Here is a 20,262-nt window from a genome sequence, read left to right on the forward strand (position 1 = left end):
CTAATTATAGACGTTTAAAAAAAATTGCTAATTTCAATTGTAAAATTATGGCATACAACATTTTTACTAGCCTTCATAAACCTTTTTACAGTGCACAGTCTATGTCTAATACATTTAATTTGTTAATTTAATGCTCACTGATATATGACATATAACCCTGCCTTTATATGAAAACAACAAGTCATTCACATATACTGTATATCTATAATTACCTTTCATATTTGAGATGTAAGAAAGATTGATATTTAGAAAAACAAAATGATATAATATTGAATTTGCTACATCCAACTTTTAAATTCCTAAAGTTTTATTGGCTGTGTTTTTAAATGTCATAACGATTGTGAGGTTCCATAGTGTAGTGGTTGGCATGCCTGCCTTGCATGCAGAAATGGATTTGATTCTCAGAAGAACCATATACTTGGCGCCTGCAAGGGGCAGCCTGTTGCAGCATTTGCTGTTAACACAATCCCCAATATGGGATCATTTTGTTCTGATTTCCGCCTTCTCTGTTGTTGGACTCTTATGTTTATGCATTTACATAAATACATGTGTTTACTTTTTGTGTGTGTGTGCATCTTTCGTGTCTTTGTGTTTAAAGAGAAGTCAGTTAGCCAGTCAGTTACTTGTCTGAAATTGTGCAAGTGTAAGGCATTTTTTTAAAAGTACATTTCTTTAAGATATGCATTCATCGTCTATTTAAAAGACAAGAGAGAATGGGGGAATTGAACATTAGAAGTACTGCAGATCATATTTAGAAATAGCATATCATGTGTGTGGCAGATGTAATTAACCTGTGAAAGAATTCATAATTAAAGCATTGCCACCGTTGACATAGGACAATTAGCATTCTTAATTGTTTGAGATTTGTGTTTTGTTTTTGCCTCTCTCTCTCTCTCTCTCTATATATATATATATATATATATATATATATTTCAGAGGTCTTAATAGCTTTGTTGTGATTCACTTAAAAACATTAAAATACTCATTTTGTTTTGATATATATATTGTTACATATATGTATGTATATACAGAGGTGGAAAAGTACTAAAAACGCAATCAAGTAAAAGTATCTTTACTTAAATTCTACTCAATCAAAAGTAAAAGCGACCATCTAAAAACTAAAAAAAATACTACATTTAAATTTACTTTAAGTAAATGTTACATTGTTACTTTCAATTATTATCATTAATTTATTACTTTTAATTACTATTATTAAAATGATTGATAGCAAAAAAGGACAAGTTATATACGTCCAATCTGCAACTACTTGTTTTTAATCAACAATTCAAACACAATACTAGTGTGTGACAACTTGTGAATGGTGGATGCTTTTTAACTACCTGGCTACAGCATGACCATCATAATATCTTTTTAGCATTTTCATTTCAAATTTAGTGCAAATTTCTTAAAGGGATGCAAAGATTGGAATGAACAATCCAGCTGTCATTTTGATGGGTTATTACTGTCCATCCGAAGCTCATAGTCTCATGAATTAGGATGATTTCATTAGAGACCAACTAATTAAAATCACGCGCTTGTACTTTTTCTGACTGTGCTCGGGTACTCCGCTACTTCACTGAAATGTTAGCGATCACACTGGATGCTAAGCTAAGCGTCAATAATTGATATTGTGAGGGCACATTTTTCTTAACGGAGGAAGGTTTTAACCAAACAATAAACATAACGATTGGAATACACCGGACAAAGGCACAGATACTCTACCATACGGCTTCACAGGTTCACAAGAACATTGGCATTGCATAAGATAATTATTGCCTCGTTTGAATTTAAAAACAAAAGCTGGCTAAAATATGGCCAAGAATTTTCCTTCTCTTTCTGAGTCAACTTCTCCACAGTAGGTCTCTGCTTGGCAATCCTCAACTTCCATTTTTCGTTTGGTACCGGCCATCATACGACGACAGGTCTCTTATTCAACATTACATTTACAAAATGGGAAATCTGCACACGCACGGTCATGCAGTCTTTTTTCAATTAATTGCAAATTGTTTTCCCCGCATTCAATTTTTTACTCGGATTCTTTTTAAATGTAGCAAAGTAAAATACTTCAGTCAAATTACCTATTCCCACTCAAGTACAGTAACGTGAGTAAATGTAATTTGTTATTTTCCACTTCTGTTTATATATGTAAATCTATATAGAAATATAATTTTAGGGGTCTTTGTCAAGATTCATTTTAATAACAAAAAATTGATTTTGTTATTCATGATTTATTGAAAAAATTGACGCTGAAGATATATTACCACTTTTTCTTTAGATTTGTGACCAGTATCATCCAACTCTATCCATCCATTACCACAGTGTGTAACTCAGCTCTTATGAAGTCAGTATTCAAATAGTGGGGCAGGTCCCCCTGAGGGGGCTCGGTGAGGTGCCAGGGGGACGTTAGGGCCAATGGAATATGGCACACTGGACATACGTGTACCACTGCTGTAATGCTTGAATGATTGCAAGCTTCCAGTCACTAGGTGGCAGCAACCCATACAGTGGTTTGTACAGAAGATATTTTATCAGGTTCTCAATAATCTCATTTCACAGGGTTGTGGGTCTCGGGGAATCCCCGGCCTAGGGGAGTTGGTGTATGTAGTTGTGGGCAATGACAGAGCCGACTGGATTAAAGCCATACAGAGTGTTCTGTAAGCGTTGGCGTACGTTACCTCGCCATAAACAGGTTTACGTACCAGCTGAAAATACACTGCTTTCTCATAAAAATTCGAGGCCTTGATTTCAACCTGTTGACGCTGAGCTTCTGCGCAACATTTATTCTGCTAAATGCCGATTGCATAGTGGAGGCAAAAAAAAAGTCCATAAAAAAAAAAATACCATAAAAGCTAGAATTCACGTCTAGAGTCAAACAGATGTGGGTGGGCATTGACGCTGAGCTTCTGCTTGATTTAACAAAATGTTTACGATGCAGAAACACTTTTTTTTATGGACTGTGCTTTTGAAAATGCCCTGGAGATATTTCTTTGTATACAGCATTTGCAAGTGACATCCCGAGACAAGGTGCAGCCTGTTGTGCGGTGCTTGTTTGCTGAAATAGACCGTTTTTTTGTCACCCTATAAGGATCTCCTCCAAGTGGTTGGAGGAGAAAGTTAAAGCCAACGCTTCACAACCAGTCAGGCAGTTCCAGTCCGCACGCTGTAGATCGGAGCAATAGATGCTACGCAAAAGTGATTTGTAACCAAACCCATAGAGATAAAATAAAATGGTTAGGAAAGGTAGTCTATGATTCTCCTGTAACAGACAGGGTTCCATATTAACATAAGATATTGCAAAAAATAAAGTCGATCTCTTTAGGGAAAGCTTTACAATTATATGGCACATTAGGGATGGAAGCTCTGGACAGAGAGGTTTAGATATAAAAAATATCTGATTGGCATTTAGGGACACATTCCCTGAATGTCAGGGAAAACATCCATTACAGAACACTCAGGGACTAGTAATTTTATCTATTGACAAGCAGTAAGGGATTCCTCCTTAATGCAATGCAAATGACAAAAGTTAAAAAAAAAATGTTTTTGCATAATGATTAGTCTTGATGGACACACATCATGCTTCTGGGCTCCTAACAATGGTACGCCATAGGTAGAATTAATGCCTAACTGCTTATCTTAAAGGACCTGGGATTTAATTAAAAATGACATTTCCCAAAAGAGTTGTGGTACTGATCCTGTCATGTTGAAATTAGCTGATGAGGGGCCCTCTGAGCCACAGGGAATAAGGAAATTGTCAAACACCCAGAAGATCCTGCTGCTATTGGCTGGTAGACTGGAATCAAGCACGATGCACCTCTAAGACTATATAGTTATTACTATAATAAGGAAGAAACAAAAATGCAGGCCTGCTAAATGTGTTGTGAGATAAATTAAAGTTAAACAAACCTAAGCCTATACTGCATGTGAAATGATTTAATCCTCCTCAACCTTTAGCCTCGGCCTTAACTGGAAACGTCCTACTTTACTTTATACATTAGAAATACATCGAGATAAATATATAAAGTAATTCTTCTCCTATGGCGGTAGTTCCAAGCGTTCCAAGACCCAACACTCCAACGTTCCAAGACCCAACGCAAAAAAGTGTAGAGTAGAGGCAAGATAGTTATTATATTATTTACATATATATTCACCCTTTACAAACCTCCCCCACACTGTTATCAATGCTCCCTAGACTGTATTACCCTTTACTACACAATTATATGCGAATTGATCTCGCTCGAGAGCAACAGCCATGCCTTTGTCCTGGCCAAGTTCATCCTGCAGCGGCTGCCGTGGAATACTGACATCCAATACTGCTGAGTTTAGACACTCCAAAGTACCACACCGTAATAAACAAGGTGGCTTCTCGCTTAAGGAGAGTATGTTTTTCTCGTTAATACCAATGATCTTTTTTTTACACACCCAGTCATGATATGACCTCTATTTATTCCTCCTTGCCACAATACAGGCAAACACACACTCAAAACACATCACTGCAACAGCAACAAAAATACGTTTTTGTTTGTTTGAATTGTCCTGCGTGATTGCTGTTTTCCTTTTTTTATCGTTTTATTTTTTGTTCCTGACTTGGACTTTTTTGATTGCATGAACTGAACCAAACACCCTTGCCTAGTTGTGAGCTGCATTTGGGTACCACGTTGGTTACTTTAGTTGTCAACGAAACAGCTGGTTTTATTTACAAACCTGTGCTGTCAGCTTCACCCTGGAGAGATTTTAATTTGTTCTCCTCTCCTCACACTCTGGGCAAACCCAGGAGGATAACAACCTATCCAGATTAATTCATTCTACCCCTGAAATCCAGACTATAGTCTATTATCTTTCCTGGTTGTTCCCCGGTGCAGATTAGTGTTTCAGAACTTAAAGAAATGAGTTGCCCAAGTTTGCCTTTAATGTTCCCTCGTGTCTGTCATGCTCCAAGAAAACTAGTGGCACAGTTGGTGTCCGGCTAAGCAGGATCTGGGGGAACAGCTGTCAACACAGTTTTGTGTATTATAAACTCAAGTGGAGGTTATTTGTGTTATGAGGTAACAATTTGCATTCACAGTGACTACGTGTTTTGGTAATAAATAAAATTACCTTACAGGCTAATGAATGGCTACTATTAAAGTACCAATGGTACTCAAGAAAGAAAAAAATAATCCCAACATATGTAACGTGAAGATACAGCTGAGACAATTTACCCAAAAGAGAAAATGTACCATCTATAACAGGTAACTTTGCTTTTAAATGTTTATGTAACACAATTTTTCTCATCTCCCACATAGGCGCAGTACAAAATAACATAACATTTGCAGAAAGAGTTGGGAGGAAAAAGCCTAGTCATAATGACAGTCCTACTCCACCACAGTTTCAGTCAAAGTTTGTTTTTAGATCCTGTCATTTTTAGTGTTTCTTCCATTTAACGTACAAGACTTGTCCTTGTTAACCGCTAATTAATGTGGAGTTGGAGACTTGAGCGAGTAGTGATTGGGTACTGTCACAATTGCATTCCCCTTCACATGCTTAAATCATATGCTTACATGGGTGTGCCATTACGTACGTTTGAAACACCTGGGCAAACACTGTACTGGCCTTGCCAAGCATGCTTCATTTCTCAAAGGAAGAAGAAAGTGATACAGCTGAAAAATATCAGGCAACCATTAATTAAAATACCACATCTGTTGAGTCAACACACTGGAAAGAGCTTTTGGTGCTATTGGGGCTAGAAACGACAAACGGTGTTGTCAGCTGTTCAAAGGTATGTAAAAATCAAAAAAAGAAACAAGGTGACCAAAACATGCCTTTACGGATGATGAGGGTCAAGCCACATTTTGCATGGAGAATTTAATGACACAGCTAGGTATTATAGGCAAGTAAATTTGAATATGTGATTTGCTCAATGGGCCATAAGAACTGTAAGTGATTAATATTTGGGCATTTTGTGTGTGCACGCTTGTGAATGTCAATCGCGCACGAGACCCTATGAATCGATATTGCAAAATTTAAATCAAACCTGTTGTACAAAGTAAAAGCTTTGGTTGGGACACAAGGTCTCTTTCTTGGGAGACTTGTTTGGGACAGAGGACATGAAATAAACAACAAGAAGTTATAGGGAAATTATGGAGAGGCAAACAACTAAACACTACCGATGCGCAGCTTTAAAAGCAACACAGTAAAATCAGTCAAAATGCCAGGAGAACATAATTAAAATCAAGGGCCCCTAAAATGAGTTAATAGTGTGAAAAACCTTAGTACAGTGGTTTTATATAACTTAATACTCTGAGAAAACATTGAGCTCTCTGAGTACCACCATGGTGACCAACATTAGAATATAGCAGCATAGGCCTTCCCTATTAGCTTCCACCACACAGGAGAGATGTTTATAAAGATGTTTATGTTTAAATGTTGTATTAATTGTGCATGGTATGTTTCAGATTTATTCAATTGAAAATGTAAATGTGAAAATATGATTTTTGTACCGTAAAACCACTAGAGAGTGGTACGCATACCACAGTTTGAGAACCACTGCCCTAGTAAATTCAGACTAGACCTGCAAGCTGTCTCTTATTTAACTGGGAGGGACTGCCATTCCGTGGAACACTGGCACCAAACTAAAAGAAAGACACAAGATCTAGCAGAATTTTTGCTGGGATGTCCTAGATGTTCTGCCACAAATTCTGGGATCTCGTACTCCCTGCAGTCTCTGAACATTAGTTCCAGCATCTTAAGGGCTACCCCGAGCTAGTTTCTTTTGAGACTCCCATCTCACCTTAGTGGGGACTTCATAAAAAAAAAAAATCTCTGTCCTGATCTGGCTTTTTTCCATTACTCTTTGCTGTGTCACTTGGCAGTGTGTGAATTATCTTTTCCTGTCAGCCTTTTGTCCAGGCTAAAGAAAAGCTGCAGGGGTCATCCATTTGTCTGATGTTTCGAAATTGGGACCTGACCAAAGTGTCCTGCAATTTTATGTCCAGCAGGTCAGACAAAGCCATCTTCTTTACTTTGAGGCTTTTAATATTGATTGATTTTTTTTTTTTTTTTTTTGTGGAATCACTCAAATGTTCTAACTTATTACATTGTTCTCCAGGGCCTTATAGATTTGGTGATGTCTTGTGTAACATCATTTTTTTTCTGTATAAAAACCACCTGAAACACATTGAATGCTAATGAAAAATTAAAATGGAACTAAAAATAAAAAATATGTACGGCGCATATAAATATGGTCCAAACGGGCTGAGGAGACCCTATTCTTTCAAGGTGGGACTAAATGTAGTCTGAGTGAGTTCTCACATAAACAACTGATGAAAGCTGTGCTAAGTCTAGTTTCCTCTACACCCCCAACAGAAGAACGAAAAAAAAAAAAATTGAAAAAGTCCTTATTTGTAAAAGTGTTTCCACTTTCCACTGTCTCTTCTAATCACAGTCATAATAAGTACGGAGTGTTTTTCTCCAAAAACAACATCTTCATCAATCTTTTTTTATTTTGGCCATTTAATAAAATCATTGCTTGTTTCTTCAACACTCTTGAACAATTTTATTTTTTAAACATCCACTGTAAAAATGTCCATAATAAATAATAATAAAAAAAATAAATAGTAGTAAAAATGGGCAGATTTAGCCAACACGACTAGTATCCTGGTGTAGTCCCCAGCCTGAGAACAGGCATCCTAAAAGAACAAACGCAGAACAACAACAAAACACCCTAAGAAAACAGCAGCACATTAGTAGCTTCTGTGGGCAACTTTGTAACATAATTGTGTTGTATAAAGTTAAAGTTGGTTATGGTTTTTCACTTATATGGCAATAATTTATTTTAAAAAAATATACCCAGAAATACAATATATAATATGTGTAAATTTAAAATAGCATATGCTGTTTAATTTTTCTAATTAACTTGGTATATTTAATTCCAGCTTTTGTAAATTATTTTTAAAATTGCAGAACATATAGTGTGTTTGATGGGACGCTCCATTGCTTTTACTTATAGTTGTGACTGAATTAGTATATTATACTTACTTATATTTTTTTTAATTTCAGCGCAATTTGACACACTAATTTCAGCGCAATTTGACACACTTTACTATCAAATAAATTTATAATAAAAATAAATGTATAATTGTAGTGTTAACGAAACTACCGCAGCAACATTTGAACTTCCCGTTCCGCTTCAGAGCCGCCTCGTCTAGCCTCCATTTTGCTGTCGTGTATTTCTGAGCTTGCGCAGTGTTGATGTAAACTGGCGTGGAAAATAGGACCCGAGACGGACGCGCTGCTAAATCTTTCCAAATATGGACGGGTAATTCTTTTTTCTCATCAATCATGTTTCCCAACAGCTATACTTATGTACCGTTTTACAAAACATTTACATTTTCTGTAAACGAGTGGTGCTCTTTTTTCGACTGGGTTTCCATAGCCACGCGCTCTTTCACTTGTGTCTGTGTTAGCATTTCAGCACAACTTAGCTAACGACCTTTGTTTTTACCCTCGTCGTGATTTAACATAAGCTTGGGCTTAATTTGGTCTTTTAATGAATTGAATTCTCAATTTCCACAATAGTTGTGTTTGTGTGCAGGGTGCAGAAATAGCGGCTACAGGCTAATGCAGATTGTGGTTATGCTAACGAATGGACAGCTGTGGTCCTTTGTGTTACAACCCACCATCATAGCTGATCCCGCTGTACAAGACAAATCAACATTACGCATGACTACCATATAAAAACAATCCAAATGTTTAAATGAATACCTTCATTAATTTTATAGGACCACAAGAAAAATATTTCTACCTCATTTACGCTTTTGTAAACGGGATATCAACTAAATTACTTGCATAATAAGGATCTGCAGTTTAGGACAGTATTGTCTGATCACCCATGTAAATCAGGCCTGTAAATCTAATCTGGTCATAGACCATGAGCCCACAGTATTTGTGTTAGAAATGTAAAGCCTACATGAAATCAAAAATAAAGACAAAACTGGCCACCATAAACACAACCCACACGTTTGAATAAATCAGAATAAACAACATGACATCTACACATTACACAGAAAAATAAAGAAGCTTTGTGGGATGACATATATGTCTTTGTTTTGTGTTCTTTAGATAAGCATAAAAGACAAATTTAAGAGCTGTAACAGGTGCAAACTAATATATCAACCTTGTGATTAATTAAAAAAAAAAGATTTACGACAATCAATCAAACGTTCAATGTATGCAGAAGCCCTTTCAATATTTTGATAAAAATATTTTGCAACTGCCAGACAAAAGAAAAAGAAAAATACATTTTAAAGGTTCACAAACTAGCATTTTGCAACTGCCAGACAAAAGAAAAATACATTTTAAAGGTTCATAAACTAGTAGAGTACTTTTAGGGATTTAGTGAGAATTGCTGATTTGACATGAAGTTCAAGTTGACATGAAAGGGCTATGTAAAATTCTTGTTTTAGTGATTAGTACTTCCTTTGTAAGTTATTCGTTGTTGCCTGAGCCTTCCTCGTTTTATCATTTTAACTTTCTTTTAATCTTATCACAATTAAACGAAGCTTATTTTTATGGGTTTAATATTGTGTTCTTACAAGTGGTATAACTAGTATGCCGTTGCACTCGCAATACAGAAAATGCTAAAAACAAAATTCTAACAGCCCCCTCCCCCTTCCTTACACCCTATTTTCCTGCAAAAGAAAGGTGATAGAAATTGTATGCTATTATAGTGCATGGTCTTACTTTGTTTTTTGGTGTTAGTGGTTAGTTTTTGTATTAATGTATATTTAGTAGTCATTGATTTAACAGTTTTTCTTTCTCTTTCAGCATCGGTAATGTTGGAGTTGGAGTGAAGGTGAGTTTTTTTTCTGATTATTATAAATCAATTTCATACTAGACATAAAATGGGAATACTTCCTGGAGTTGGAGTGAAGGTGAGTTTTTTTCCTGTTTATTATAAATCAATTTCATATTAGACATAAAATGGGAATACTTGTAGCACCTCTTATTTGTGTTCGCTAGTCACATGGCAATCGCCATTTGGGAAAAATAGTTTCAAATCTGTTCAGTCATAATTACACTTCTGGTTAGTGCTGCAGGCGCTGCTAGGTTTATCAGTAGCATTGTAGCGGAATCTCATACAAGGGTGTCGGAGGCGCATACAAAATTACAGTTTTTCCAGTGTCCAGTGGCTCTGTCTGTTTACAGAGTCACATGTAGGTGTGGCATATGTATCATATCGGTTTGACCCAGAGTTCCTTTCCCATCTTGACGCCACTATTTATTAGGGATGCATTCGTCGCCGAAACAAAACGGCCGAAACAGGAAGTTATGACGACGCAAGCAACTCTAATAGATCTGCGTTATAAAGATCATTACTTGGATGCAGGAATAAAGCAGCGTGCACGAGCAATGGTCAAGTAATTGACTTAAATGCACATTGTGTTTTATCATTTAATGTACACATTAGTAGGGTCAAGTTTAACATTTTATTTTATTTATATGCATGTTGTGAGCAATATGCACATAAATAAAAAACGCATTGGTACGATGTACACATTAGTAGGGTCAAGTTTATTTATATGCATGTTGTGAGCAACTTGCACATAAAAAAACACATTGGTATGTGTGCTGGAATGTGCTAAATCAATGTTTTCATAATTTTGTAATTGTTTTATTCTGAAACATTAATTCATGCAATTGGAGTGCCTTGATTTTATTGAGGTTTAGTACACAGTCATAGCCATAATTGCAATGGTATTAATAATCTGCATTAGTTTTATTTTTTTTTTAGTTTTTTTTTTTCGGTTTTCGGCCTTAGTTTCCTCATTTTCTGTCTTTTGGTTATGCCGAATAAATTTAATTTTGGTGCATCGCTACTATTTATTAATTTGACAGGTGAGGACATGACTTTTTTTTGTTCCCATGCGGGCATAGCCTCTGTCTCTGTTGTCGCTGAGTGTAGATGACAGTGGATGGGGAAGCTTGTTATATCTTGTTAAGAAATGTATTGATGTATATTAGAGCATTGTGATATCATCAAGCGATAGAGAGATGCACCGATTGACCAGCTAGTGATCAGATCAAAATCAGCTATATTTAAGCATCCTTCACATGCTGTAGAAATGTATTTAAATCATAAGTAATTTCACCATCTACAGATAATTTATGTACTTTTTGTCTCCTTAAACATGACTGACATAGAATAATTTTCCTTTCTGCTAAAAACATTACACTATCACAAACATTGTGTGTTTGTTGTTTGTTTGTTTTTGTAAAAAATGAGATTTCTTTCATTGCATTGTATGAGCTTTAATGAAATGAGTAAGGCCAGCGTCCCTTTATATAGGCAACAAACCTGTTTTCTTTTGTTGGTGCGGTGTGGTTTAGAGTAGCTAACCATATCTGTTGGGTGCCAGCTGCATTTTTGTCAGCAGAAAACAAAGTTAAAGTCCTCCCTGGAGAAAAGAGAACAGTGATAAAGTATTGATTCCTCGGATATGGTGATCTTTGCCACCCTGTTTATTTCCTTAATATATCACTGTCAGAAATAAAACAAGAGAGTAAGCAGCTGTTGGCTGAGAAGTCATGTCTCCACACGTCCACATTTTGACCTAAGTCAGGCAACTTTATTACCCTTTCAATTTATTTGTGTCACGGCACCATTGCAGGGCTGACAACATCTATTTTATCGTCACCATAAAGAATGTAAGTGACAGAAAAACAATGGTTTCGAGTTTAGACAGACAGAAACAAGCAGGGGGTGTATGGAGCTGTTATAAAGTTGTGTGTGTGTAATAGGTCCCCTGGCCAGGTTCTTCGTCATCCCATCAGTCAGGTTTAAGAGCACTAGGCGCCTGGTGGCTCCAGCAAAACCTACTGGGGCTGTAGCTCAGAATGAAATGACACATCTTGACATTTTAAATTCACCTAGATTAAACTGACCAACAGAGGAGGTCCACTCAGCAGCTGTTGTCTTTTTTTTTTTTCTTCCATTTAGTCTTTTGGCTGTTTGGTTCCTTTAAAGATATAATAAAAATATAGCACAAGTAACTAGCTCACCAAAAAACGTGGCTGCCAAAAAGGAAAAAAAGAAAAAGCCTTGACAAAAACCATATTTCATTAATTGGACCACCTTAATTGTATATTATTTTGTGATGTACTAGTTATCTATATTTTAGGATTAAAAATCATAGAATGTTTTATTTGTCATATCATTTTTCTATTGCTTTATATTCAAAGATCATAGAAGCTAAAGGTTTACTGGCTCCATTTCGTTTTATTTTTATGAAGACATTTCAAAACCCAACTAATAAACAGATGGTACAGGAGCAGAGGTGTACCATTTATAGTATAATATAAAATCTTGACCACAGGGAAGGTGGGTGTGATTTGAGCATCAGAAAAATGCTTGCCTTGTGTGTTCTGCCTTGACTGTTAGTTGGTAGATCTTACAGCCAAAAATGCTTCATGTGAATTATTTTCTGAGAGTGGTTTAGTTTTTCTTTTGAAGACCTGTTTATATTGGCCTTTTCCCTTGTTTTTACTGAGTCTAACTGTATGTCATTTCTTTCTCTAACAGAGAGGATCAGACGAGCTGAGTATGTACAACAGTTCCAACTCTGGCATAAGCAGTATTAGTGGTGAGTTCGTTCCGACCACCTCTGTACACAGAGGGGATAGACTGAACTCTTCTAAGAGAAACATTTTTGTTGTTTGATGATGTTAGGGATTATTATTATTATTAATGGACTGCATGTATTAAACCATTTTTCTTCAATGCTTTTTACTGTCTGAAGTGGTGTTTCAAGTTATGAGCTGCTGAGCTGTTGTGAAACAGATTAAACTTTTAGGTGTATAAAAACAACCAGGTTACAATTAATTTTTGTTAAGGAATACCATTTTTAAAAAAACATATCAATGAGATTTTTTGACCTTTTTTTTTTATCCCAATAAAACACGTGTAAATTGCCAACTATTTAAAAACTTACATATGTATTTTTCAAAACATATTAGTCATAACAAATCGCATTATTTTTTACATTAATATCTGTATTCCAAAGGATATGCCAAAAAATGATTTACATTAAATCTAAGCAAACCTCTCTTGAAATGCCTAATTTGTTAAGTTAAAAATAAGGGTGTTTCTACTATTGTAAACTCAAAAACATTTGGGAATGCGTTTATGTAAATTTAATTAGTTTAAGTAGGTAACAATGTGTCATGTCTCAATTAAATTGTTAGAAATGCATGCAATTAACATTAGTTGAAATTAAAAAAAAATGTAATCGTGCATCGAGGTGTCAGGCGTAGGTTGCATTAGCTCATAAAATCAGTGGTCATACCATGACACTACTCACTCCAGTACAGTAGTTAGCAGTATGTGCTAAAAAATTGTGTTGTCACCTGCTTTTTGTTTTTTTTTTTTTTACAGTGTGTTACAAAGTGTTTCTGCAAAAAAAGGAACACTTCCCAGTTGATATTTCTTATTATTTTGTTGTTTATTGTATTGACAGTTAGTGAGGTAAATAAGACCAGACCATGTATGATTTTAATAAGAGGAGATAAATAATGATGTGCAGTGTTTCTGTGCATTTTTCTGTATTCTGTTGTTAAGGATAAAACTTTCAATTTCCGAGGTACACAAGTCCATATCAGTTTGTAATTGTATTCTTAAGAAGTTAACTTTTACATCAGATTTTCTGAAAATCTAGGCTACTTGTATATCCTATTGGTTCTCCTAAGGCCAATGTGGAACTATTCCACACAATTCCAGTGGCAGAAAGGGGAGGGGGCCCACATTCACCCAGAGTTGCACAAAAGTGAGACAGTTGGATATCATAATGTGTGAATGTGTTGTGTTCTAGAAATATATTCTATGACTGGACGTAATTTATCCAGCACTTGAATTCTATTGATTTATTTTCACTTCAACAGTCAAATATGTACATGAAACCTTAAACTCAAGGCGATCAATGAGTCAAGTATACATTATTTACAGTTTCATTTGTTGTGTTTATATCACTATAACAGGCCACCACAGTCTATATTGTATTTCCCTTGCCTTTGTGTTGAGTTATCTTAAGACACATACCGCAGTAGTCTCAATCACAACTTAATTTAAATTGTATTTTAGATGGGACTTCCAATGGCAGTGACAGTAAAAAGCTGAGGGTAGAGGAGGCCTCTCCATCTCGTGTGCTCCACATCAGGAAACTGCCAAATGAGGCCTCAGAAACAGAAGTTATTGCCCTGGGCCTACCTTTTGGCAAAGTCACTAATATCCTAACACTGAAGGGAAAGAACCAGGTGAGTAGAAATTAGGAATTGGTGAATATTTATTATAATATAAAGCTTTAAAAAAAAATTCCACTTTGAGGTGTAGTTTTTAACTGTAATAAATACCTTACCTTTTTTTCAAAGAATTCTATTTCAACCCTTCCATAAAGGTTCTCATTAGTGTTGCCCTTAACCAAGTTTGTTCCAATCTAGCGCCAAGGTGATTAATTGTTACACTTATTTCATTTTTTTTTCTTCTAGTTTTATCCTCTTTGTTCCAATCTAGCGCCAAGGTGATTCATTGTTACACTTATTTCATTTATTTTTCTTCTAGTTTTATTTTCATTATTTTGCTGCAAGTTGACTGTTGACCAATTGCCTTTTCATAATTTTTACTTGGGCTCATTCTTGTCACTCTGCTACAGATTCTCCCACAAGAACTTTGTTGTACACGATTACACCAGAAACGAGCTTTCACTCAGTAAAATCAAGAATAATTGAGACATTTTAGATCTATTTAACAGGACTAATAGTTGAACTGAAACTTTAATTTGATGAATGACTTCAGTTTAGGCAAAATTTAAGAATCCCATTTCTTTTGGTCATAATGATAATGTGTTTAGTTATACTTTTTACAAAGCTAATTTTAAAATGCTTGGTCAAATGCAAACCCTTGTTGACAGGTATTTAATGAATTATTTTTTTTTTAGCTCGGCTACTTTCTTCTAACCGTACCTGTTTTGACATTTAGCACGTATTATATAAATGCGCCATTTCCAATGAAAGTGATGAGGTGCTAATTAAATAATTGCTGACTAATTGTTGTGTCTCTATATTTAGGCATTCTTGGAGATGGGGACAGAAGAGGCAGCCATTACTATGGTCAACTACTACACCACAGTAACTCCACATATTCGCAACGTCCCTGTCTTTATTCAATATTCAAATCACAAGGAACTTAAAACCGATGCTGGTAATCAGGTAGGGGCTCAATTAAGGCTTTTTCAATTGTTTATATTTTGCTTTAAATGTTATATTTCTGCCTTTTTGCTATGTTGTTGAACAAACTCTGTATAGATGACTAAAACCAATCACTTGCTACTGGGTGTCCAGATCCATCTGTGCTGTATTCCCACATGTATTTGTTTTGGAAGACAGTAGGAGAACAGCAACGTTTTGGCAATGCCTATTTTTTTTTTTTTCCATTAATATTGACTATTCAGACAAGAAAATGTTTTTGTTGATTAACAGTTTCAATTTGTTTTAGTACTGTAATAAACCAATGTTTTGCAATGTGGGGGCTGCCACAGAATATTGGGGGGGGCTCCGAAAATTGCAAGGAAGATAAGAAAATATGCAGAAAAAAATCATCTAATTACAGTATTATTTCTTTTATAACCATTTGTACTGAATCCTACAATATGTAAAGTTCCGGAATCATTGGCTTCTCAAGTTTCTGATGGTAACTCAATTCACCTCGTATGAAAGCTTGAACTAAGAAAATACATTATAAAAATAGATTTTTTTACACATTTCGTAGCATTGTCAAACAATCCACTTCAAACATTTATCATAGAAAATGTCCTCAGGTCTACGATGGACGTGCACACGGCTACTCTCTTAGCTCTTTTGCTATGGAAAATGTGAGGTTTCCTTCTGTAAAGCAGTCGAGAATCAAACATTTTGTCGAATGTTGCTCATCCGACAGCCTCTGGCTTTCTGCTGCAACAGCTTCTATCTCACAAAGTACCATGACACTTTCGGGCAGTAGTAGATTTCTCAGATAATGTAGCTGTTGTTGTGAAGGAGAAGGCACAGCAGTTTTATTTTTTATTTTTTATCCGTTGATGTTTTTACGTTGGACATTGTTGTAATTCTTCTTTCTTTCTTTTTTTTTCTTTTTTTCCTCTTTAGCGGACCCAGGCAGTGCTTCAAGCTGTGTCAGCAGTCCAATCTGGTGGTTCTCCAAGCTCAGATGTACAGGAAGCTCTCGCTGCAGCTTCCAGTCCAGTTTTGAGAATCATTATTGACAACATGTTCTACCCTGTGACTCTGGATGTTCTCCAACAGGTGACAAACAAGTCATCATTTATTTTCCTGGTACAGTATGTTCCGTTTTTGAAGTTTATTCATTTTTTATTCTTTTTTTTTTCTGTCTAGATTTTCTCCAAGTTTGGCACAGTCATGAAGATAATCACATTTACCAAAAACAATCAGTTTCAGGCCCTTCTACAATTCAGTGACCCTGTCAATGCACAGCAAGCTAAACTGGTAATGTCGCCTTTATAAAGAATCATCATTAAATACATCTGTTAAATGTAGTATAATCATTTTTTTTCCTTTACCACCAGGCATTGGATGGTCAGAATATTTACAACTCATGTTGCACACTGCGCATTGACTTTTCCAAGCTGGTAAACCTAAATGTTAAATACAACAACGATAAAAGTCGTGACTATACACGTCCTGAACTTCCTGCCGGAGACGGACAGCCCAGTATTGATCCTTCAGTGGCTGCTGCCTTTAGTAAAGATTCCAACTCCCTCCTCGGTAAGATCCCAGGTAGATCGCACTTTTATATTTTGTCCTCTTTATCTTCTTTTTGCCACTAGTGCAAGTTTGCGGTGTGAATTTATAATACCTTAATTTCTGATTTAAATGGCATTGTTCTTTTTTTTTTAAATTTTAAGATTAAGATTTAAGATTTCATAAATGTAAACAAAAAAAAAAGAAAACTTTGATAATTTAATCCTTTTTTTTAAATAATGGCAACCCTAACAGTTCAGCTGAAGCACCATTCTAAAGCAATATCAGTAGTGCCATGGTTCATGGACAAAAAAAAATTTAAGTCAGATTTAATGAGTTTGGAGTGCCGAAAACAAGGGATGGCTTTTTGAACTTTTTCATGTCCGATACTGAAAATTGAGGTACTTTGTGTCAAGCACAAGATTCTGCAGTCACTGTCATAGAACTCCATTTAAAAAGCTGTCCATATATTTTGAAATTTGTGCATGCATGGCTATCTGGTGTGCTGGCACTGTACTCTGTATATCCACGTTCTAAAACCTTTAAAAAGTTCTTTAAAATCAGAGCCTTCCACAACACCGATGGACCTCATATCCTGAGCAATAGAATTGACATTTCCTTCTGTAATATCATTTTTGGATTTGGGTGATAGAGGAGGCTTAACATTCAGCTCGGTCTGGGTGTATCTGAAGGATGGTGTCGTTGTGCCTGCAGATATGAAACAGTTATTACACTAAAACATTGAAATATGCATAAAGGATGTAGCAACCTAACACAGACAAGCTAGCTAACTATTTTAGGAGATGTTGCCACGTTTGTAATCGAGCTGTGATTAGTGCATGTTTACGTTGGGAGAAAAATGTAGACGTGATGCGATCCTCGCTAGATATCGGACTTATTTCACTACTGTATTTTGCCTGTTCAGTCTGAGTGCTGCTCTCCATTCCATGGTGGTTCTGTCTTCTCTGTTTCTCAGGAGCCTTGAGCCCTCTGAGCGCAGCGGCAGCAGCTGCTGCTGCTGCAGGGAGAGTGGCCCTAGCTGGACAATCTGGCTCCAGCGGGGTTCTACTGGTCAGCAATCTTAACGACGAGGTCAGTAACACGTAACCAAAACACACACACAAGTCAGAGGAACCACATAAAGCTTGAGCTCCATCGTTCCTATCTTCATTAATTCATTTTTGGAATTTTAGGCTTTAAATTTGTCTTTTTTTTTTTTGCTGCTTTGTTTCCATTTTGTTATTGTTTGTCTGTCATTAAGGCCTTAAATTCATAACTACATAAATGACTACATACACAATACATTAGTTTGAAATTTCTTACTTGCTTTTCTATTGTGGCAGCAGGACATATTTTTAAAATTATTTTTATAAAAAAATAAATAAGCCAATACAAATGTCTTGCAGTGGTGGCCTTAGTGGTTAAGGAAGCGGACTTGAGCCTGGAAGGTTTCAGGTTTAAGTTGCTCTTCACTTTGGTGATGGGTTAAATGCAGAAGGTCACACCACAGAAAAGGTCACTTTAAATCTGTTAAACATATTTAATAAATATATATTTTCCCATCATTGATCTTTTATGTTCTTAGTTTATAAATGTTGTATTGTAAAGATAAAATTGTAATGCTTTTTCTCCAATCTTTTAAAAAATCACTTCACTGTCTAATCTGATGTCCATCTCTTAGAAACCACATCCATTATTTTTCCCAGGCAGTTCAAATATTAGAGACGCTTTTTGTCTAATATTTGCTGTATATCCATTTATCGATAGGAGAGATGGGGAGTTGTTTGTTATCCGTCGCCTCACCAAAAGTCTCCCCCGGTCTTTCAGTGTTCTGCTCCTCCCTCCCTCTTGTCAAACTGTATCTAACTCTGCTAACTGTCTCTCTTCTGTTTTATCTCTAAGCTCTCCTCACCTCTCCTCAGCTCATATGAAAGCTCATATGAAACCATTCTGTGATCTCCCTGCCTATGTCTCACTCCTGGGAACAAACGTCGGCCTCTCAAATGCTTTCTTGCTGTCTCTTCTCCTAGCTCTTCTGCCCACTTTAACCAACTGTTAATTAAAACAGCATCTGAATTGTCTCTATCTCTCTTCCTTCTCGCTGTTTTACTCTAGATATAAATGAATGTGTTAATCCTGCGATCTTAAACAGTATCTCAAATTATCAAACGATGTCTATAAACATGATACTGTGCTTAAGTTCTTTTTTCTTTTTTTTTTTCTTTTTTTTCCTTTTTCCTTCTGGACTTGTGTGAACACCACCCGCGAACGGGGTGCTCTTCACACCAACTCTTGCATGCCTTAATTTGATGGAGTTTAAAAAGTGCATGGCCTCTTAACAAATTCTCTCTCCTCAGCTTCTTTTTCGTCTCGTACCATTCTCTTTGACTTAAAGAGTCGAGACGGTCACATTTCTGGCCAATTGCATGTGTTTATTTTGATGCCTCTGACTTTTCTTTATTGCTGTTTTGTTTTCATATGATTTTGACTGAATGTACCTCTACCCCATGCTTGTCCAGGTTGAACTACATTTTGGTGATGTGCTGTGCTTATGACTAAAGGAAACATTGATCCAAGCCATTATCTCTGATCAAACTACCTACATTATTCCAGTGTACTGACCTGTATTTTTTATTTTTGTCCCCCTCCTTACTTTTTTTTTTTTTTTTTTTTAATATTTACCCCAATATACATTTTCCTCCCTTTTACCACTTCCCATCTCTTTCTCTCTCTCTCTCTCTCTTCCCCCTCTTGTACCCCAACTCCTTTTCTCCTCCATTCTTTGTCCTTGCTTTAACCTATCAAATCACTCCTTCATCCCCTTGCCCTCTTCCTCCCCTTAACACTAACTACCCCTCTGTCATGTTACATCCCAAAAACCCCGCCCCTTCCCCTGACCAAACCACCTCATCACTCTCCGGGGGAAAAACAAAAACCACCATTCCTCCTACCTACCTCCGTTCTGGATCGATCTGTCCATCTCTACCTCCGCTCCGCTCCGACTCTTCTACCTCTCTACCTGTCTCACGCTGCTTGTTGCTCTTCTCTCCCTCTAAAGATGGTTACGCCCCAAAGTCTGTTTACCCTTTTCGGTATGTTATCGTTAGCTCTCTCTCCTCTCTCTTTTTCTCTATCTTCTTTTTCTCTTCCCCACTCTCTCTCTCTCTCTCGTGCTCTCTCTCTCTCTCTCTTCCTCCTTTTTGTTCTTTTCTCTCTCTTTCTTTTCCACATTTGTTTATTATTATTTTGTTATTATAATTGTTACTTTTTATATTTGTTTTTTTTAGCATAATTTTATCTTGCACATTAGCTGGTTTGTATTGCCTTGTTACCCCAAGTTTATTGGTTTGGGTTAATGTTTATTTAATTTTGCCCTTAAATGTATTGTGTAGTAATTAGTTAATGCTCAGTTAAGTCATTAATTTTGCATGTACATTTATAGCCATGTGACAATGCTTGATAACATATCTGTTTAGAGGGTCT

At 36.2% G+C, this 20,262-nt stretch overlaps 1 protein-coding gene across 3 annotated transcripts in view; it reads left to right on the forward strand.

Annotated features, from left to right (window-relative positions):
- Positions 1 to 8,156: 8,156 nt before the first annotated feature.
- ptbp2a (polypyrimidine tract binding protein 2a) overlaps positions 8,157 to 20,262 on the forward strand; it is a 15,896-nt gene continuing 3,790 nt past the window's right edge. The window contains exons 1-10 of one of the 3 annotated variants that reach the window (XM_008307404.3): positions 8,157 to 8,293; positions 9,802 to 9,829; positions 12,557 to 12,617; positions 14,111 to 14,283; positions 15,094 to 15,234; positions 16,168 to 16,323; positions 16,414 to 16,524; positions 16,605 to 16,815; positions 17,756 to 17,871; positions 19,838 to 19,871. In XM_008307404.3, coding sequence (XP_008305626.1) covers positions 8,286 to 8,293; positions 9,802 to 9,829; positions 12,557 to 12,617; positions 14,111 to 14,283; positions 15,094 to 15,234; positions 16,168 to 16,323; positions 16,414 to 16,524; positions 16,605 to 16,815; positions 17,756 to 17,871; positions 19,838 to 19,871 — 1,039 coding nt within the window. In that variant the 5' untranslated portion in view covers positions 8,157 to 8,285. The remainder of the gene's footprint in view (positions 8,294 to 9,801; positions 9,830 to 12,556; positions 12,618 to 14,110; positions 14,284 to 15,093; positions 15,235 to 16,167; positions 16,324 to 16,413; positions 16,525 to 16,604; positions 16,816 to 17,755; positions 17,872 to 19,837; positions 19,872 to 20,262) is intronic. The other 2 variants (XM_008307405.3, XM_008307406.3) reach the window with 2 other exon arrangements.

The sequence above is a fragment of the Cynoglossus semilaevis genome, chromosome 3 (assembly GCF_000523025.1).
Source record: "Cynoglossus semilaevis isolate Cse_v1.0 chromosome 3, Cse_v1.0, whole genome shotgun sequence".
Lineage (NCBI taxonomy): Eukaryota > Metazoa > Chordata > Actinopteri > Pleuronectiformes > Cynoglossidae > Cynoglossus > Cynoglossus semilaevis.